A 23,173-nucleotide genomic window follows, 5' to 3' on the forward strand; every position below is an offset into this window, starting at 1 on the left:
TAAATATACAGATACTTTCAAGACATCACCTCATTTTTAAACGCATTGTTTCCATTTCCCTCATTAAGAAAAGAAACATAGGCGCACACAGACTTTCTGATGGGCGTGGCGTGCCGCCACGCCTTTGCCCGCTAGTATTTATATATTAGTCTTACTATGTTACACACACACCTCATACTATGTACTATCACAAACACACATGCTTGACACATTAAGTAGATCAGATTCAAGAGAAATCCAAAGAGAAAAAAGAAAGCTCTGCCAGCAAAGCTCTGCGGACTAGGCCTCAGTTCCCTCCGGTACCGGACCTGCATGTCAGTTCCTCATTTGACAGCATCCGTTCTAGCGTGTCGGCAAATTCCTCATTTGAATTTACTGTTTATCCAAGGGCACCTACACCCGGGAGCAGCAGCCACAGGTTTCTCCTATAAATACTTGTACTTTGCTCCTTTAATCAATCAAATTAGATCAAAGCAATAAAAGTATAGGTGCGACCCGCACCTGTTAGCCATCAAAGCAATAACGTATTCGGCGGCAAGTTTCCGTGAAAAGCATTCACCTGCTTGGTTGTGTACTACGTGCGTATAGTTTGCCTCGTACAGTTTGCGTAGGGCCGGAAAGTACCCGGCCCGGATTGCAGCTGTGCCTCATCGAAAAGTACGCGACGAGTCCGGACCTACGCCAACAGTAGCCCAGGCGGAGATGAGCGCAATGGAGATGGGGAAGTTGATCAGCGAAGAGAAGGTGGTGCTTGGCGGCGCTGGAGACGAGGAGGAAGAGGACGACGTGCTGCTGCCGGGATACCGGTTCCACCCCACCGACGAGGAACTCGTCACCTTCTACCTCCGACGGAAGGTGGCTGGGAAGCCGCTCAGCATCGAGGTCATACGGGAGATGGACATCTACAAACACGACCCATGGGATCTCCCCAGTAAGTTCTTCTTCATTCTGTGATCAAGTGCGATTTCTTTACATGAACAAGACTTGTAATCTTACAGTGTCATCGTCCACCTGTAAATTACGCAGAGGGGAGCACGGTTGGTGGGGAAAAAGAGTGGTACTTCTTCTGCCTCAGGGGGAGGAAGTACCGGAACAGCATCCGGCCCAACCGGGTGACCGGCTCCGGCTACTGGAAGGCCACGGGCATCGACCGGCCGATCTACTCTGCTGCCAGCGGCGGCTCGGGCTCGGCCTCCGGCGTATTGATTGGGCTGAAGAAATCGCTCGTCTACTACCTTGGGAAATTCGGCAAGGGCACCAAGACCGACTGGATGATGCACGAGTTCCGCATCCCGCCCTCTGCCGCCGCGGCTGCTAACGCCTCCCAAAGCACGCAGGAAGCCGTAAGTGGTCCACAAGTGCATTCCATTCCACACAAGGTCACGGTCCAGGGCACATGTGGTGCATGTTAGAACTTCACCCACGGGATTTATCACATCAAATCACGACGAACAAGCGTACGAAAAACTTTTGGCCAAGGTCACGGTCCGGGGCACGTGTGGTGCGGTGTAAGTGTAACATTGACACTCTAACGTGTGCGCATACGACATGAAAATGCAGGAGGTGTGGACCATCTGTCGGATCTTCAGGAGGACCATCACCTACCGGAAGCAGCAGACGTGGAGGACGGCGCCCAAGCCATCCGCTGCCGACCAGAGCTCCAACACGGGGAGCTTCGAGTCCTCGGAGGTCGGCCACGAGTACATGAACTGCCTGCAGGCTCCGGCACCCACCGCCCCGTGCATCCCCCAGCAGCAGCACCAGCAGTACGTCAGCCAGATGGACGCAGTAAACAGCAACAACTTCTTCTACGAGGACACCATGCACAACCAGCAGTTCCAGGGGCAATGGAATGCCGCACCCGCCGCGCCGGAGCCGGAGGAGAAGCGACAGAATACACCGTCGACGGCCGTCTCCTTCCACCAGACTGACCATAGCCACGCCGTTGCAGAGATTGATTTTTACGAGGTCGAGGGGTATTTGGAGGAGATCGCGAGGATGATGGAGGTCACCGATACGGCAGGGTTTTACGACTGAGAAAGCTGTTGCTGCTCCCGGGTGTAGGTGCACCTGGATGAACAGTGAATTCGAAAAAAATACAAAACAAAATTTAACAATGCTGAATTTTTTGACATCAAACAAGACCTAAAGTTTTATCTTCTTGCAAACTGTTGTGAGCAAATAACATTCTAGTAGCCTTCACAAAAATACAATCTACTCAAAAGTGCACAAAACATTGAACACCTATTTTGTTATTTTCTATGAGGGCTCCTCGAATGTTTTCTGTGGACAAAATTTTGCAAGAAGCTAAAAGTTTTGAATAAGTTTGATGTCCCAAAAATTCAGACTTTTGATTTTGTTTCGTAGCCTTTTCTGTTCATGGAGGGTGTAGGTGCACCCGGTAGTAGAAAATCTACTCTCAGTATAGCTATATAACCTACCTATACATGACCGACTCGGTTTAGACTACAAGTCTGTGCCGGACTAGACTGCTTTTTGCTTTGCAGAAGTTCACTGGAAGTACAAATTATCTGAAACATAATAAAAATTACATCAAGAATCCGAGACTACCGAACAACTAGTACTGCACCCAGAATGAGCCATCGACGCGCCGCTATCGCCACTCCCCTACCGGAGCTGGCTTGACCTTGTCGATAACAACCGAAAATTCTTCGTGTACGTGCCCCTAAGGACCAGCGCCTGGATCTGCAGTCGCTGTTGAACCCTTGCATAGATATGATGTACCTGACACCAAATCTCATCATATGATGAGAAACCATAACTTCACATTCCAAAGGAGACAACAGGAATCCACGTCGGACCTCTTTCGACCATGCCCAGACGGATGAACTCGACGAGGAGTGAAACCTGGAAGAAAAACTCAAAGAATAAGCGCCGCCATCCGCCCGAGCGCCACACCTGCAAGGACTAAAAAAAAGTGAAGGCACAGGGATTCCCATCCCCGACAAAGGCCGCCGGAGGCAGAATGGAGGCAAATTCACAGGCTTGACGGTGAACTCTGGAAGGGAGAGTTTGCCCTAGCCACGTAGGTTTATGGATGGAAAACACGAGGAATTTGTGAGACTAGACTACCTAATCGTGTTTATCTCTAACAATCAGACCCCCAAGCCCCCCTAAATACGATGTCCTCACTTTACAGCTTGGATGTCGATCCTTCCCCGCATCTTTGTGAACATCTGTTGTCCCAAAGACTTGATCGGGATATATACAAGCTGGTCATCAATGCAAACATAATTATATCTTGTCCTTTTCCACACACTCCCGTATGTAGTGATACTTCGTATCAATGTGCTTGCCTTTCTCATGATACACCGGATTCTTCTATAGGAAAATCGCAGACTTGTTGTCAATATCGAGCACCACTATATTCGGTTTCCTGTCTGTGAGGTCACCGAGTAGGCTTCCTAGCCACACACATTGACTTGCCGTAGTTGCAGATGCAATATACCCTGCTTCACAGGATGATAATACAACCACCTTCTACTTTTGTAATAAACAACTCACTATGATTTCTTCCAAGATATGCCATGTCCAAGGTACTTATACCGTCATCCACATCTCCTGCCAAGTCGATATCACTATAGCCAAGTAGCTCCACCACCTCCTTATTCTTCTCTCTCAAATAAACACAGTCGAAGTTTGTCGTACCTTTGATATCTTTCAGTATATGTTTCACAGTTGTCCAATATTTTCATGAAGCGACTCGCTATGCCAACGAAATAGGCTAAGTCTGGAACTACAAAAATGATTTGGTCTTTAAAAGAACAACAAATATTCATTTTTTGCAGGTTATCTTCCGAGCCATTGTGTTGATCCGTATGTGATCGCTACTCAATCCGACGGAGGCCAGGGAGCGTTTGGTTACTGGATCTATCCGATGGGAGATGGTAGCACGGGCTATTTTCAACCAGTTTGGATGGCGGCCATGTAATAGGACAGGCAATTAGTTTTCTTATCTTTCTTATGCTAGCAGGTTGTGGCTTTACTTTTATTCTTCTGCTCTTTGTGAGCTTTTTTTTCCTTTTGTTTGAGACATCCAGACTTGTGTTGAACCTTTTTGCTTATTAATTAAGTTTGCCGTATGCATCGTTCTGATGCAGAGGCCGGGGTGCCCCCCCTTTTCGAAAAAATGTATTCAGAAGATACCATAAGCTTCCTACTACACTCCTATACTCCGTTGAATCAACTTTGGGTGTTTCACTCCTTTTGCTAAGTTTAAGCCGAGGATCCAATGGAACATAAGTTGGATTTCAGTTCCATGCTACAACATTCAAGTATCTTTCTTTCATATGCCTCCGGGCATAGTGCGATCCGCTCCGTTTTTGTTGTACCTCAATCCCGACATAGGATCTCAAGAGCCATGGTGGGGCACTCTCAATGCAGTGGTGGCAGCGAGAGGAAGAGGGGGAGGGGGTGGTCGGGAGCTTAGGTATGGATGTGGTGCAACACTCGGTCTCCCTTGAGAGTTGATAAGGATAATTGTCGACAGGATTGGCCGTAAGGCGGTCCGTGGCAAATGGCGGCGGTGGCTTCCAAGCTCGCTCATGGCGTCCGTGGTGCACGGGTCATGTGCGGAGGGGCTAGTTAGTGTCCGTGTCCGAAGCCAATCAGCCGGCAAGGTATCGGCAGTTGCGGTGCTGTCGTGCTGGAAGCAGGAGGTGGCCGAGTGGCACACGCGCGCAGTAAGCACGCCTTGTCCTACTGGCCGAAGAAGGTTGATGAAGACGCCAGGAGGGTTGGGCTGGCCACTGTAGTAGGTCCATTACCACAGTCGACTTTGCTAATTTCTATTGCTATTTTACTAAATGTTTCTATTTTATACTCCCTCCATTCCTAAATATAAGTCTTTTTAGAGATTCCACTATAAACTACATATGGATGTATATAGACATATTTTAGAGTGTAGATTCGTATGTAGTCCATAGTGGAATCTTTAAAAAGGCATATATTTAGGGACGGAGGGAGTATATTTTTAGAGATTGTTTTTATGTAGGATTGTTATCTGTCTTTCCAAAATACTTGAAAATTTACACAGAGACACTCCACATATATGTAGGAAGTTATCATAAATATTTCAGGATTTTTGGAGGACTTAATCTAGTGCATTGATTTATTTAGTGCATTTTAAAGCATTATTATTATGAAGTTTTGAATTATACATCCTCATTTTCACAATTAAACAAATGGTGATGTTTACGCAATAATCACGATGCGCACTCATGTCCTAATTACTTTCCCTCCTCACAAATATAAGATGTTCTAACTTTTGTTTAGGCTACCATTTCCTACCCCTTTGCACCCTATACACATAGGGCTTCAGTCTTGTCACTAACCTCCACAGGATGAACACCCGTCGAATTATATCAGTCAATCCCGTACGTCACGTACGGTACGTGCAACTACACGCTTGCTTCCAGAGCTTGGAGGTGTCGTGGATGGCCGACACTACCGACTTTCCCTGACCGTTCAAGATTTCTAGCCGAAGACCGCGTTAGGTTCCAGTGGGATCCACGTGAAAAGTTGGTACATCTTGACACTTCAAAACGCAATTAGTTTTGCTCACGGCTCTCCTCTTCACCAATCATGCATCATCAGACAACAGACAACACCAAGGTCGGCCGGTAAAACGTCAAAAGGGAAAACAAGAAGTTCCGAAATTCGAAGGGGAACGCAGGTCCCCGTGCACACATATCTCGAGTCCTGCCTGGCCGCTCGATTGCCTCGCAGTTCGCCAAGTGGTTGAATCCCGCATGAAAGCAAATTAAGTTTTAACTTATAGTCGTTGAAACTTTCGATTTCTATTCTGACACTTGCGATTTTCTTACCGAGTTTCATAGAAAAAATTTGAATTTTTTTCCACAGGTTGTAAGCACAAAAATCGTGATTTTACCTATCGCTCGTACTATGTTTCAAGAAATTGAAACTTAGTATTTATTTCCAAATTTCGTCAAAACATATTTAAAATGAATTTTATTTGAAAGCCCTCGTCATGGGAAACACGAATATGAAAACCACTTAATTTAGACTGTTCGTTCAAAGATATAAAATTAAAAAACCAAAAGTCAAAAATAAAAGCACGCATAGGAGACTCGGTGCCGTGAGACGTGTGCCACAAATCCTCGTCCTTGATAGATGCCCAACCTAGCTAGAAAAACCTAGCACAAAAAACAAAAGGCAACGACGAGGTACTCGTAAGCCGAGTGTCTCATAGCAGCTGCACGGCTTAGTTATACGCAGAGTGTGGATGCATGGCTTACATACGATCCAACTATCAACCCTCCACTGTTCAGTGTCCACCATAAAAGCCCGAAATCAGAGTTGCACGACACGTGTATGAGCAGAGTGTCAGCCCTCGGCCTACAGGAATAAGCTTATTTGCCGTCTGCCGTGGCAGACGGCAAAGGACCAGAAAGCGGACGGCAAAGGTCATTGCTGTCAGCCGCGGACGACAAACATGCCCGGCAACATAAGTTATGCGGTAAACAGCTTATTTGACGTCTGTTTTCAGCCAGCGGACGGCAAAGAGCCCTTTACCGTCGGTGGTAGACGGCAAAAAAGGTGGACGTCAAATAGGGGACGTTAGCCACGTTAGGTGGCTAACGGGAGGCTGTGCCGTCTGCTATCTGACGTCAGCCATGCGTCATGCCCTCCCCAGCCTTTGCCGTCGGCCACATACGGCAAACACCCATAGCCTTTGTCGTCCGCCATGGACGATAAAATAACCAAATGGGTCGGCTCCCAGGTTGCACAGGTTGCTGACACGTGGCCTCTTTGCCGTCTGTGGCAGACGGCAAAGGGGCTGCATTGCCTCTTTTTTTTCTTCTTATATCCAAACATTTTCACAGCAAATAGATGATATGTGTATATATATATATATATATATATATATATATATATATATATATATATATATATATATATATATATATATATATATATATATATATATTCACAGGGCAATTTCAGAGCAAACATATTAGATATCCAACACATATTGTTTCATCATACATGCATAATTCCATCCAACCATACATAGCAATTTCCACATACAGGCATCCAACCATACATATTACAATAGATTCATCCAACCATACATCCATAATTCATCGATACAAAAGGAACGGAGAAAGGGATAACAAGCACTCCATCAATGCAAGCTTCCGTGTAGTGCATGAAATCTGCAAAATGAAAAATAAGAAAGTTAGAAGAAGAAGATTAGAAGAAGAAGAAGAAGAAGAAGAAGAAGAAGAAAATGAAGAAGAAGAAGAAGTATATGACATTTATAAGCTAACTTAGGTAAAAATGACATTTATGAGCTAACTTAGCAAATAATGACAGTTATGAGCTAACTTAGGTAAAACGGATCATTTTGAAGCTAGCTTAGCTAAAATGGGCCATTTTGGAGATAACCTAGGTAAAAATGACATTTATGAGCTAAGCTAGGTAAAATGGATCATTTATGAGCTAACTTAGCTAAAATGGAGCTAACTTAGCTAAAGTGGATCATTTTTGAACTAACCTAGCTAAAATGGAACCTTTTGGAGCTAACCTAGGTAAAATGGATGATTTTGGAGCTAACCTAGGTAAAATGGATCATTTTGGAGCTAACCTAGGTAAAATGGATCATTTTGGAGCTAACCTAAGTAAAATGGATCATTTATGAGCTAACTTAGCTAAAATGGATCATTTTGGAGCTAACCTAGCTACCTTAGGTCATTCTGGAGCTAACTTAGGTAAAATTGATCATTTTGAAGCTAATTAAGCTTATTATGTCGTTTTCGAGGAAAATAAGCTAAGTATATGACATTTATGAGGTTACCAAGGTTGTTATGCCATTTCAAACCTAAGTAAGTTAATTATGCCATTTTTGACATAAGTAGCTAACACTACTAGGGAAAACCCTAGCAGTAGCGCGTGTTTAAAACCTATCAGTAGCGCGGGGAAGAGCGCTACTAGTAAGGCGCTACAGCTAGCATAGGTTGGACCACGCTACTGCTATATCGACTTAGTAATAGCGCTTTCTACTATGAGCGCTACTGGTAATTAGTAGTAGCGCTTCTCCTAGAACGCGCCACTACTATTATTCCGTATTTCTTTTTTATTTCATGTTGTATTCATACACCTTTATACAAGTTTTCATATCGCATCAATTTAGAGAATGAGTTTACATCATAATGAGTTATTACATCACTGAGAGAATGAACCGTGGACGAGTTTCAAGTGGATGTACATCCACTTGAAACTAATCCGCGGTTCTTTCACCCAATGATATAATAAATATCATCATCATCATCATCATCATATCATTAACAACTTATCATCATAATACATCATTGTCATATAACACCTCCTCATGATCATCGTTTTCATCAATGAGGCATCACATACAAGTTGGTCACTAGACATAATCAGAACTACTCATCATCATCAACTCTCATAAACATATTGTACCTCATAGGACCTACTACATTCTCTTAGGACCTAATATATTATCTTAGGTAAAATAGCATAAAACAAGATAGCCCCTGACTCTCCATTATGGAGAATGGAGATTATCCTGTCTCCAATTCTTGCCTTTCGCACAATGTTGCTTCCAAGAACCTCCTTACGACTGTCCATACATTTTTTTCCATTTCTTTGATTATCATGTGTTCACCGGTTTTAGAAATCCGGTATGGACATGAGAGATTCGTTGGACGACCTGGCTGTATGTTCAAAACATCAAGGCGACCATTCTGATACATCAAATGAGGCACACAATCCATCGGGATTTTCTGTTGAAAAACATAGTAATAACTTCGTAGTTAGCAATGTAGTTCAGTTTTAGAAGTATGCAAAAGATGCATGGATGTCGTAATAGTAAAAAATCTTACCAGGACATCTCCATGGAAGTTATCGTGGTTCAGCACGTGCACTAGTGGCACGTATTCACCATAATTTGGAGGAGTTCGATAAAAGGCATTGTAATTCTTAATTTCAGTACAATATGCGACCAGATGATTTTTCTCCTGATAAGTTAACTCAGAGCCATCGGTGTAGTTGTTTCTCTCTACCATCTTCCGCACATTCTTTGAAGAATGAAAGTAAGCTATCAATGGAAATAAGCTGTCAACTATTTAGAAATAAACAATATAAATTACTTAATAACTTTGTTTGAGGAACTCACATAGCGGTAGAATTGGAAGCGTATCAACAAGGACCCAAATGTCCAAATTGTCTTGGTCGATGTCAGGATCACCAAGATCCATGGTGACAAACATACCCTCTTCAAAATCATACATCTTGCAAAGTGCTTACCAACCCGGGCAACCAAAATGGGATACGCTCTCAGAATTGTATACATTTACCTCAAAATCCATACCATGATGGGACCTTAGGTTAATTTTCTTTGTTTCATTCCTCTCATGATCTTCAAAACCCATCCTCTCCAAGACATAGCGTCTTGCATGGCATGGGATAAGCTAGTCGAATTGTAAAAGACGAAAATTACACGTTGAAGTAGTAGAAGTCGAGCTTAATTACGAAAAAAACACTTTGCGTCGTAGCTTACCGTATCACAATCGAAGGCCTCCTCGAGCTTAATGCTGAAGCGCCGACCTTCGTCCAGGTGAGGCCTGTCGTAGAAACCCCGGTTGTCGCCGCACCAGGAGCACTCCCCGGGACCTTCTTCGTCCGATGACATTTCCTATGTTCATAATTCAAAGATTAAACTTGTACAATTAAATATATGTACTACAAAAACTAAATTATATCATTAATATTCATCACTGGTTGACTATCGGTCAGTCGAGTCTTTTCTTTAAAACTCTCACCTCACGTGGTGTATATATTCGACCGTTGGTGATGGTAGCTCCTCCTTTCGTTCCCGAGTGCATTACCCCAAATTGTCTAGCACACGGGAACGAAGGAGAAGCTACCACCACGACAACGGTCGGGATTCTTCGTCCTCTCATATATGGTGGAGACTCTCCCTCACTGATTCTTCTCTGACATTTGCGACCGTCGGTGATGGTCGTTACTCCTCCTTCCCCTAGTGCATAACAAAGGTCTAGCACAAGGAGAAGAAGGAGAAACGACCCCACGACAACAGACTTAAAGTCTTCCCCTAGTACATATTCTAGCACAAGTCATGCCAAAATTCACGAAAAATTCCGGCATGACCTTTGCTAAAACAGGACATATCGAGCGCCTGAAATTTGCCAGAACAGAAATTAATCAACACTCCGGCAAAACATAGGCCACTCGGAGGTGTAACCTGAACATGACCGACCACTTGGGCAAACACATATCCTATTTGAGCAACACAAGATATACATGTTTTTATCTACATCATATCATATAGGACTCATATTGACATGGAGATTTGGCTGGTCTCTGTTGGGTATCGTAGCATAATTTTAAAATTTTCCTACGCTCACCAAGATGCATCTATGGAGTGTACTAGCAACGAGGGAAAGGAGTGCATCTACATACCCTTGTAGATCGCGAGCGGAAGCGTTCCAATGAACGTGGATGACGGAGTCGTACTCGCCGTGATCCAAATCACCGATGACCGAGTGCCGAACGGACGGCACCTCCGCGTTCAACACACGTACGGTGCAGCGATGTCTCCTCCTTCTTGATCCAGCAAGGGGGAAGGAGAGGTTGATGGAGATCCAGTAGCACGACGGCGTGGTGGTGGATGTAGCGGGTCTCGGCAGGGCTTCGCCGAGCTTCTGCGAGACGGAGAGGTGTAGCAGGGGAGGAGGGAGGCGCCCAAGGCTGTAGGCTGCTGTCCTCCCTCCCCCCTTTATATAGGCCCCCTGGGGGGGGCGCCGGCCCTGGAGATGGGATCTCAAGGGGGGGGGGGGGGGTGGCGGTCAAAGGGGGGAAGGGGGTGCCTTGCCCCCCAAGGCAAGTGGGAAGCCCCCCCACCCTAGGGTTCCCAACCCTAGGCGCATGGGGGGAGGCCCATGGGGGGGCACCCAGCCCACTAGGGGCTGGTTCCCTTCCCACTTCAGCCCACGGGGCCCTCCGGGATAGGTGGCCCCACCCGGTGGACCCTCGGGACCCTTCCGGTGGTCCCGGTACAATACCGGTAACCCCCGAAACTTTCCCGGTGGCCGAAACTTGACTTCCTATATATAATTCTTCACCTCGGGACCATTCCGGAACCTCTCGTGACGTCCGAGATCTCATCCGGGACTCCGAACAACTTTCGGGTTTCCGCATACACATATCTCTACAACCCTAGCGTCACCGAACCTTAAGTGTGTAGACCCTACGGGTTCGGGAGACATGCAGACATGACCGAGACGCCTCTCCGGTCAATAACCAACAGCGGGATCTGGATACCCATGTTGGCTCCCACATGTTCCACGATGATCTCATCGGATGAACCACGGTGTCGAGGATTCAATCAATCCCGTATGCAATTCCCTTTGTCAATCGGTATGTTACTTGCCCGAGATTCGATCGTCGGTATCCCAATACCTTGTTCAATCTCGTTACCGGCAAGTCTCTTTACTCGTACCGCAATGCATGATCCCGTGACTAACGCCTTAGTCACATAGAGCTCATTATGATGATGCATTACCGAGTGGGCCCAGAGATACCTCTCCGTCACACGGAGTGACAAATCCCATTCTCGATCCGTGCCAACCCAACAGACACTTTCGGAGATACCCGTAGTGCACCTTTATAGTCACCCAGTTACGTTGTGACGTTTGGCACACCCAAAGCACTCCTACGGTATCCGGGAGTTGTACGATCTCATGGTCTAAGGAAAAGATACTTGACATTGGAAAAGCTCTAGCAAACGAAACTACACGATCTTTTATGCTATGCTTAGGATTGGGTCTTGTCCATCACATCATTCTCCCAATGATGTGATCCCATTATCAACGACATCCAATGTCCATAGTCAGGAAACCATGACTATCTGTTGATCACCGAGCTAGTCAACTAGAGGCTTACTAGGGACACGTTGTGGTCTATGCATTCACACATCTATTACGATTTCCGGACAATACAATTATAGCATGAATAATAGACGATTATCATGAACAAAGAAATATAATAATAACCATTTATTATTGCCTCTAGGGCATATTTCCAACAGTCTCCCACTTGCACTAGAGTCAATAATCTAGTTACATTGTGATGAATCGAACACCCATTGCGTCCTGGTGTTGATCATGTTTTGCCCTAGGGAGAGGTTTAGTCAATGGATCTGCTACATTCAGGTCCATATGTACTTTACAAATATCTATGTCTCCATTTTGAACACTTTCACGAATGGAGTTGAAGCGACGCTTGATATGCCTGGTCTTCCTGTGAAACCTGGGCTCCTTCGCAAGGGCAATAGCTCCAGTGTTGTCACAGAAGAGAGTCATCGGGCCCGACGCATTGGGAATCACCCCTAAGTCGGTAATGAACTCCTTCATCCAGACTGCTTCCTGTGCTGCTTCCGAGGCTGCCATGTACTCCGCTTCACATGTAGATCCCGCCACGACGCTTTGCTTGCAACTGCACCAGCTTACTGCTCCTCCATTCAAAATATACACGTATCCGGTTTGAGACTTTGAGTCATCCAGATCTGTGTCGAATCTAGCGTCGACGTAACCCTTTACGACGAGCTCTTCGTCACCTCCATAAACGAGAAACATATCCTTAGTCCTTTTCAGGTACTTCAGGATATTCTTGACCGTTGTCCAGTGTTCCATGCCGGGATTACTTTGGTACCTTCCTACCAAACTTACGGCAAGGTTTACATCAGGTCTGGTACACAGCATGGCATACATAATAGACCCTATGGCCGAGGCATAGGGGATGACACTCATCTTTTCTATATCTTCTGCAGTGGTCGGGCATTGAGCCGTGCTCAATTGCACACCTTGCAATACAGGCAAGAACCCCTTCTTGGACTGATCCATACTGAACTTCTTCAATATCTTGTCAAGGTATGTACTTTGTGAAAGACCAATGAGGCGTCTTGATCTATCTCTATAGATCTTGATGCCTAATATATAAGCAGCTTCTCCAAGGTCCTTCATTGAAAAACACTTATTCAAATAGGCCTTTATAATTTCCAAGAATTCTATATCATTTCCCATCAATAGTATGTCATCCACATATAATATGAGAAATGCTACAGAGCTCCCACTCACTTTCTTGTAAACACAGGCTTCTCCATAAGTCTGTGTAAACCCAAACGCTTTGATCATCTCATCAAAGCGAATGTTCCAACTCCGAGATGCTTTCACCAGCCCATAGATTGAGCGCTGGAGCTTGCATACTTTGTTAGCATTCTTAGGATCGACAAAACCTTCCGGCTGCATCATATACAACTCTTCCTTAAGGAAGCCATTAAGGAATGCCGTTTTGACGTCCATCTGCCATATCTCATAATCATAGTATGCGGCAATTGCTAACTTGATTCGGACGGACTTCAGCTTCGCTACGGGTGAGAAAGTATCATCGTAGTCAACCCCTTGAACTTGTCGATAACCCTTAGCGACAAGTCGAGCTTTGTAGATGGTCACATTACCATCTGCGTCCGTCTTCTTCTTAAAGATCCATTTGTTTTCTATGGCTCGCCGCTCATCGGGCAAGTCAATCAAAGTCCATACTTTGTTTTCATACATGGATTCTATCTCGGATTTCATGGCTTCTAGCCATTTGTCGGAATCCGGGCCCGCCATCGCTTCTTAATAGTTCGAAGGTTCACCGTTGTCTAACAACATGATTTCCAGGACAGGGTTGCCGTACCACTCTGGTGCGGAACGTGTCCTTGTGGACCTACGAAGTTCAGTAACTTGATCCGAAGCTTCATGATCGTCATCATTAACTTCCTCCCCACTCGGTGTAGGCACCACAGGAACATTTTCCCGCGCTGCGCTACTTTCCGGTTCGGAAGGGGTGACTATCACCTCATCAAGTTCCACTTTCCTCCCACTCAATTCTTTCGAGAGAAACTCCTTCTCCAGAAAGGACCCGTTCTTGGCAACGAAGATCTTGCCTTCGGATCTGAGGTAGAAGGTATACCCAATAGTTTCCTTAGGGTATCCTATGAAGACGCATTTTTCCGACTTGGGTTCGAGCTTTTCAGGTTGAAGTTTCTTGACATAAGCATCGCATCCCCAAACTTTTAGAAACGACAGCTTAGGTTTCTTCCCAAACCATAATTCATACGGTGTCGTCTCAACGGATTTCGACGGAGCCCTATTTAAAGTGAACGCGGCAGTCTCTAAAGCATAGCCCCAAAATGAGAGCGGTAAATCGGTAAGAGACATCATAGATCGCACCATATCCAATAGAGTGCGATTATGACGTTCGGACACACCATTTCTCTGAGGTGTTCCAGGCGGCGTGAGTTGTGAAACTATTCCACATTTCCTTAAGTGTGTACCAAATTGGTGACTTAAATATTCTCCACCACGATCTGATCGTAAGAATTTTATTTTCCGGTCACGTTGATTCTCAACTTCACTCTGAAATTCCTTGAACTTTTCAAAGGTTTCAGACTTGTGTTTCATTAGGTAGACATACCCATATCTACTTAAATCATCAGTGAGAGTGAGAAAATAACGATATCCTCCGCGAGCCTCAACACTCATTGGACCACACACATCGGTATGTATGATTTCCAATAAGTTCGTTGCTCGCTCCATTGTTCCGGAGAACGGAGTCTTGGTCATCTTACCCATGAGGCATGGTTCGAACGTGTCAAATGATTCATAATCAAGAGACTCCAAAAGTCCATCTGCATGGAGCTTCTTCATGCGCTTGACACCAATGTGACCAAGGCGGCAGTGCCACAAGTATGTGGGACTATCGTTATCAACTTTACATCTTTTGGTATTCACACTATGAACATGTGTAACATCACGTTCGAGATCCATCAAAAATAAACCATTGACCAGCGGGGCATGACCATAAAACATATCTCTCAAATAAATAGAACAACCATTATTCTCGGATTTAAATGAGTAGCCATCTCGAATTAAACGAGATCCAGATACAATGTTCATGCTCAAAGCTGGCACTAAATAACAATTATTGAGGTTTAAAACTAATCCCGTGGGTAGATGCAGAGGTAGCGTGCCGACGGCGATCACATCGACCTTGGAACCATTCCCGACGCGCATCGTCACGTCGTCCTTCGCCAGTCTCCGTTTATTCCGTAGTTCCTGTTTTGAGTTACAAATATGAGCAACCGCACCAGTATCAAATACCCAGGAGCTACTACGAGTACTGGTAAGGTACACATCAATAACTTGTATATCACATATACCTTTGGTGTTGCCGGCCTTCTTCTTGTCCGCTAAGTATTTGGGGCAGTTCCGCTTCCAGTGATCACTTCCCTTGCAATAAAAGCACTCAGTCTCGGGCTTGGGTCCATTCTTTGACTTCTTCCCAGTAACTGGTTTACCGGGCGCGGCAACTCCCTTGCCGTCCTTCTTGAAGTTCTTCTTACCCTTGCCCTTCTTGAACTTAGTGGTTTTATTCACCATCAACACTTGATGTTCTTTTCTGATCTCTACCTCAGCTGATTTCAGCATTGAATATACCTCAGGAATGGTCTTTTCCATCCCCTGCATATTGTAGTTCATCACAAAGCTCTTGAAGCTTGGTGGAAGCGACTGAAGGATTCTGTCAATGACCGCGTCATCTGGGAGATTAACTCCCAGCTGAGTCAAGCGGTTGTGCAACCCAGACATTCTGAGTATGTGCTCACTAACAGAACTATTCTCCTCCATTTTACAGCTGAAGAACTTGTCGGAGACTTCATATCTCTCGACCCGGGCATGAGCTTGGAAAACCAATTTCAGCTCCTCGAACATCTCATATGCTCCATGTTTCTCAAAACGCTTTTGGAGACCCGGTTCTAAGCTGTAAAGCATGCCGCACTGAACGAGGGAGTAATCATCAGCACGCTGCTGCCAAGCGTTCATAACGTCTTGGTTCTCAGGGATTGGTGCATCACCTAGCGGTGCTTCTAAGACATAATCTTTCTTGGCTACTATGAGGATGATCCTCAGGTTCCGGACCCAGTCCGTATAGTTGCTGCCATCATCTTTCAGCTTGGTTTTCTCTAGGAACGCGTTGAAATTGAGGACAACGTTGGCCATTTGATCTACAATACATAGTGTAAAGATTTTAGACTAAGTTCATGATAATTAAGTTCATCTAATCAAATTATTTAATGAACTCCCACTCAGATAGACATCCCTCTAGTCATCTAAGTGAAACATGATCCGAGTTTAACTAGGCCGTGTCCGATCATCACGTGAGACGGACTAGTCAAGATCGGTGAACATCTCCATGTTGATCGTATCTTCTATACGACTCATGCTCGACCTTTCGGTCCTCCGTGTTCCGAGGCCATGTCTGTACATGCTAGGCTCGTCAAGTCAACCTAAGTGTATTGCGTGTGTTCCGAGGCCATGTCTGCACATGCTAGGCTCGTCAACACCCGTTGTATTCGAACGTTAGAATCTATCACACCCGATCATCACGTGGTGCTTCGAAACAACGAACCTTCGCAACGGTGCACAGTTAGGGTGAACACTTTCTTGAAATTATTATAAGGGATCATCTTACTTACTACCGTCGTTCTAAGCAAATAAGATGCAAAAACATGATAAACATCACATGCAATCAAATAGTGACATGATATGGCCAATATCATCATGCTCCTTTGATCTCCATCTTCGGGGAACCATGATCATCTTCGTCACCGGCTTGACACCATGATCTCCATCATCATGATCTCCATCATTGTTTCTTCATGAAGTCGTCACGCCAACGATTACTTCTACTTCTATGGCTAACGCGTTTAGCAACAAAGTAAAGTAATTTACATGGCGTTATTCAATGACACGCAGGTCATGCAAAATAATAAAGACAACTCCTATGGCTCCTGCCGGTTGTCATACTCATCGACATGCAAGTCGTGATTCCTATTACAAGAATATGATCAATCTCATACATCACATATATTATTCATCACATCTTCTGGCCATATCACATCACATAGCACTTGCTGCAAAAACAAGTTAGACGTCCTCTAATTGTTGTTGCAAGTTTTTTACGTGGTTTGTAGGTTTCTATCAAGAACGTTTCTTACCTACGTATGACCACAACGTGATTTGCCAATTTCTATTTACCCTTCATAAGGACCCTTTTCATCGAGTCCGTTCCGACTAAAGTAGGAGAAACAGACACCCGCTAGCCACCTTATGCAAATAGTGCATGTCAGTCGGTGGAACCTGTCTCACGTAAGCGTACGTGTAAGGTCGGTCCGGGCCGCTTCATCCTACAATGCCGCCGAAACAAGACAAGACTAGTAGCGGCAAGAAGAATTGGCAAACTCAACGCCCACAACTGCTTTGTGTTCTACTCGTGCATAGTAACTACGCATAGGCCTGGCTCATGATGCCACTGTTGGGAATCGTAGCATAATTTTAAAATTTTCCTACGCTCACCAAGATGCATCTATGGAGTGTACTAGCAACGAGGGAAAGGAGTGCATCTACATACCCTTGTAGATCGCGAGCGGAAGCGTTCCAATGAACATGGATGACGGAGTCGTACTCGCCGTGATCCAAATCACCGATGACCGAGTGCCGAACGGACGGCACCTCCGCGTTCAACACACGTACGGTGCTGCGACTTCTCCTCCTTCTTGATCCAGCAAGGGGGAAGGAGAGGTTGATGGAGATCCAGCAGCACGACGGCGTGGTGGTGGATGTAGCGGGTCTCGGCAGGGCTTCGCCGAGCTTCTGCGAGACGGAGAGGTGTAGCAGGGGAGGAGGGAGGCGCCCAAGGCTGTAGGTTGCTGCCCTCCCTCCCCCCCTCTATATAGGCCCCCTGGGGGGCGCCGGCCCTGGAGATGGGATCTCAAGGGGGGGCGGCGGCCAAAGGGGGGAAGGGGGTGCCTTGCCCCCCAAGGCAAGTGGGAAGCCCCCCCACCCTAGGGTTCCCAACCCTAGGCGCATGGGGGGAGGCCCATGGGGGGGCGCCCAGCACACTAGGGGCTGGTTCCCTTCCCACTTCAGCCCACGGGGCCCTCCGGGATAGGTGGCCCCACCCGGTGGACCCCCGGGACCCTTCCGGTGGTCCCGGTACAATACCGGTAACCCCCGAAACTTTCCCGGTGGCCGAAACTTGACTTCCTATATATAATTCTTCACCTCCGGACCATTTCGGAACCTCTCGTGACGTCCGGGATCTCATCCGGGACTCCGAACAACTTTCGGGTTTCCGCATACACATATCTCTACAACCCTAGTGTCACCGAACCTTAAGTGTGTAGACCCTACGGGTTCGGGAGACAGGCAGACATGACCGAGACGCCTCTCCGATCAATAACCAACAGCGGGATCTGGATACCCATGTTGGCTCCCACATGTTCCACGATGATCTCATCGGATGAACCACGGTGTCGAGGATTCAATCAATCCCGTATGCAATTCCCTTTGTCAATCGGTATGTTACTTGCCCGAGATTCGATCGTCGGTATCCCAATACCTTGTTCAATCTCGTTACCGGCAAGTCTCTTTACTCGTACCGCAATGCATGATCCCGTGACTAATGCCTTAGTCACATAGAGCTCATTATGATGATGCATTACCGAGTGGGCCCAGAGATACCTCTCCGTCACACGGAGTGACAAATCCCATTCTCGATCCGTGCCAACCCAACAGACACTTTCGGAGATACCCGTAGTGCACCATTATAGTCACCCAGTTACGTTGTGACGTTTGGCACACCCAAAGCACTTCCACGGCATCCGGGAGTTGTACGATCTCATGGTCTAAGGAAAAGATACTTGACATTGGAAAAGCTCTAGCAAACGAAACTACACGATCTTTTATGCTATGCTTAGGATTGGGTCTTGTCCATCACATCATTCTCCCAATGATGTGATCCCGTTATCAACGACATCCAATGTCCATAGTCAGGAAACCATGACTATCTGTTGATCAACGAGCTAGTCAACTAGAGGCTTACTAGGGACACGTTGTGGTCTATGCATTCACACATGTATTACGATTTCCGGACAATACAATTAGAGCATGAATAATAGACGATTATCATGAACAAAGAAATATAATAATAACCATTTATTATTGCCTCTAGGGCATATTTCCAACAGTCTCACCTCGAGGTCGGAGGGGGTCGGTGACGGGGACGACGGGGGGGGGGGGGGGGGATGATGGAGGGGCTCCTTGATTTCTGCAAAACCAAGAGCCCTATATGTTATCACTAATACATCCCGAATAGTATCATACATGTAACATCACTAATACAACTAAAAGCCCAGCGAACGACGGGTATCGAAGACGAGGATGCGGGATAGGCATCGTCGACGTCGATGCGGGAATAATTGCTTAAACTAAAAAAATAACAACAAATGTGACATGTTCAACTAGTTCTATTAATTCAACTAGTTCTTACTAAAAATAAACTTACTATAACTAGAAAAAAACTAGTGCATTCTAAAAATAAACTAGTTCAACTAGTTATATTAATTTTCTTACTAAAAATACATTAGTTCTATTAATTCAACTAGTTCTTACTAAAACTAAACTAGTTCAACTAGTTTATTAATTTACTTACTAATTATTTTAAACACTTACTAAAAACAGTAAAAAAAACTACATTATACAATAGTAAAAAACTACAGCAAAAAACTGAAAAAAAAGAGATGGAGGGAGTAGGGGAAGGGAGGAGGAAGGAGAGAGGAGGAGGGGGAGGAGGCCGGTGGGATCGGAGGAGGGAGGGGGGCGGGGGGAGGAGGGGGAGGGGGCGGCCGGAGGAGGAGGATGGAGGGGGCGGTCGGAGGAGGAGGAGGAGGGAGGGGCGGTGGGAGGAGGGCGGCCGGAGGAGGAGGGGGGAGGAGGGAGGGGAGGAGGGAGGAGGGAGTACCTTGGCGAGCAGCAGCGCGGCGGCGGCGGACGACGTGTTCGGCACGGGCGAGAGCGAGTAAGAGGGAGAGTGAGTGAGAGGATCAACCGCTCCAGGATAAGGTAAGTAAGTAGTAGCGCGTTTCAGAGATACGCGCTACTGCTACCTGTCGTAGCAGTAGCGCTGGTCAGGGATACGCGCTACTACTAAGTGGGGCTAGCCATCTGCGCCCAGTACAAATATAGCAGCAACGCGCTTTGGCAGAACGCGCTACTGCTAAAGTAGTAGCAGTAGCGCGGTCTATTTAAACATGCTACTACTAATTAGCAGTAGCGCCCTGTTTTGTCCAGCGCTACTGCTAAGATGTTGTGTATAGGTTTCCCTAGTAGTGTAAGTGTATGTCATTATTGAGAAAACCTAGGTAACTAAGCATATTAGAGCTAACTTAGGTCATTTTGGAGGAAACAAAGCTAAGTATAGATCGTTTTAGAGCTAACTTAGGTAAAATGGATCATTTTGGAGCTAAGTAAGCTTATTATGTCATTTTGGAGGAAAATAAGCTAAGTCTAGGTCATTATGGTAAGTATATTGGAGGAAATCAAGCTAAGTCTTGGTCATTATGCATTTGTTAACCAAAACACTAGAGAAAACTTACCGTCATCATGGAGGTGAAACACCGGGGTTGCTCGTGCCAGTACCACCTGGAGAAGGATCGTGCAATGCTTGTCTGGAGTTACGCTGCACCAAAGATCATTTGAAGTGTCTCGTTAGCATGATGACACTCAAATGTTAAGATTAGTAACTAATGACCATTCAAATGAAACTCATCGTGGTCCCCGGAGCATTGACTGGCATCGGTGGAGGGGTCTGACTGGTCTTCTCGCACAGAGTCTGCACATTTGGTTTGACGAGTCAGTCATACTAGTTAGTAATGAAATGAACATTAAGTGCATGATTTGGCTAATATGCAGAAGAAACTTACCACGAGGAGCTTGTACATGGCCCGATTCTGCATGTCATTCAGTGTTCTCTCCTCCTGCAACCTCCTAGCGGTCCTCTCCTCAAAATCCCGCTCCTTCTTCGCCGCCTGCAGGTCCCTCTCCACCATAAGTTCCTGGGTTCTCTCTCTCTCTCTCTCTCTCTTTCTCTCTCTCTCTCTCTCTCTAAAGAGCAGCCTTCAACACCACTCCTCATTAGCATTGTAATCATTGATGTCCACACATGCAATGTAATGGAGGAAAGATAGCTGAGTCCGTATAATTAACCTCGAAGGCGAGCTCATAAGGCCGTTGGCGAGGCCTTATCTTAGGAGCGGAGCTGGACTGGCGCGCCGTGATCTCTGGGAGAGTGCTAGGACAACGGATAAGTCTATCTCCAATGGCTATCGAGCCATGGGACCTCCCGCCACCAGATATCATCACCAGCTCTGGATGAAACTGCTGGCTCGGGTTGAAGTCCTCCCTTTTCCTCGCCTTCCCCTCATCTACGTACTTCACGAGCATGTTGTGGAAGGATACGTAGGTGAAGTTCTCTGGATGATTAAGGTCAGACAGAGAGAATGCCTTGACCTTCTTGTGCAAGGCAGTATGGGCCATGGCATAGATGTCGTACACCTCTGGCACCGTCTCCGCCTTATTGTATCGTGCCTGAAAGAGAGGAACAAAGTAAACTAGTAATTAAATGGCTCAAGCTAGCAGCAAGAATGAATTGCATGAATCATGAAGCAAACACATACCCAGTTCGGCCCGAACTGATATAAGTTGGCCCTGCCTTGATGGTGTGGCACACCTTCCATTTGGGCACATCGGTCCATGGCATTATTGTGGAGGGCTCGCCATTGGTCTGAGCACCACTCATCGACCAACAGCTCTAGATAATCCATCTGAGTTAGTAAAGAGAACTTGAGCGGTACGCCTATGAATCAAATCAAGGAAACTAAGAATAGGTAATTACCGTAATGTACTGCTCCTTCTGCCGAAATTTCCGCGGCACGCCGACTTGGTCTTCTTAATACCACGCGAGGCGTAGTAGTCTTGACCAGCCTGCACCCGAGCCTCGTGCCGTAAGTTTTCTAGTAGGCACCTGCACTGGGTATCGATATCCTGTGATGCGGCCTCCTCGTATCTCTCCTCACACCTGTAGAAGGTCTGCAATCAAACGAGACAACATAGATTAGTATAATAACTAGCTATTTGATGATTTTTAATTGTGAAAAGGAGAAATTACCCCAAAACTTTCTGATCACCATCTCTGCCCTCATGTGGCACAACACACCATCGACCATCTCCTCCGGGGGGGGGGGGGCGGGGCAGCCAAGTAGTGCTCCCACCTCAATCCTAGTTGTTGAAGCTGACACTCACCGGGCAACGTGACAAACCCCGGGAAGTTTTGCCGGCGAAAGCACACCAAGGACGCTGTTGGGCCTGTGGACCTCCAGAGCGTGGTCCCAACCCCTGCAATATGACAAGGCCAACGCATTAGATATTTGAAGAAATGTGAAGGCAAAAGGTACAAAAAGAGTAATTGCACTTACCTCTCCCCATCAGGAAAAATCAATCACCTCTACTCGCGGGTCGCTCATACGTCTCCCGCGTATCTATAATTTTTTATTCTTCCATGCTGCTATATTATCATTCTTGTATGTTTTACAATCATTTTATAGTCATTTTATATCATTTTTGTACTAACCTATTGACACAGTGCCCAGTGCCAGTTGATGTTTTCTGCTTGTTTTTTACATCGCAGGAAATCAATAGCAACCGGAGTCCAAACGCAGCGAAACTTTTTGTGGATTTTTTCTGGACCAGAAGACACCTGTTGGGCCAAACAAGTACCAGACGGGTGCTCTGAGGGGAGCACAACCCACGAGGGCACGCCTGGGGGCCCAGGCACGCCCAGGTGGGTTGTGCCCACCTCGATGGCCTCCCGCACCGCCTCTTTGCTCTATAAATACCCCAATATTCCAGAAACCCTAGGGAGTCGACGAAAATCAATTCCAGCTGCCGCAAGTTCCAGAAACACCAAATCCAATCTAGACACCATTAGAGAGGGGTTCATCATCTCCATTGGTGCCTCTCCGATGATGCGTGAGTAGTTCTTTGTAGACCTACGAGTCCGTAGTTAGTAGCTAGATGGCTTCCTCTCTCTCAATCTTGAGTCTGAATACAATGGTCTCTTGAAGATCCATATGATGTAAGTCTTTTTGCGGTGTGTTTGTTGGGATCCGATGAACTTTGAGTTTATGATCAGATCTATGTTT

General features: G+C 46.0%; 1 protein-coding gene across 1 annotated transcript; it reads left to right on the plus strand.

The window, feature by feature from the left end:
• Window positions 1-711: 711 nt before the first annotated feature.
• On the plus strand, window positions 712-2,081 carry LOC109749761 (transcription factor JUNGBRUNNEN 1-like). The gene is made up of 3 exons (XM_073506582.1): window positions 712-945; window positions 1,152-1,343; window positions 1,561-2,081. The coding sequence occupies exons 1-3, from the start codon at window positions 712-714 to the stop codon at window positions 2,035-2,037; spliced, it is 903 nt and encodes a 300-aa protein (XP_073362683.1). The 3' UTR covers window positions 2,038-2,081.
• Window positions 2,082-23,173: the final 21,092 nt, after the last annotated feature.

This window comes from Aegilops tauschii, chromosome 1 (assembly GCF_002575655.3).
Source record: "Aegilops tauschii subsp. strangulata cultivar AL8/78 chromosome 1, Aet v6.0, whole genome shotgun sequence".
In the NCBI taxonomy this organism is placed as follows: domain Eukaryota; kingdom Viridiplantae; phylum Streptophyta; class Magnoliopsida; order Poales; family Poaceae; genus Aegilops; species Aegilops tauschii.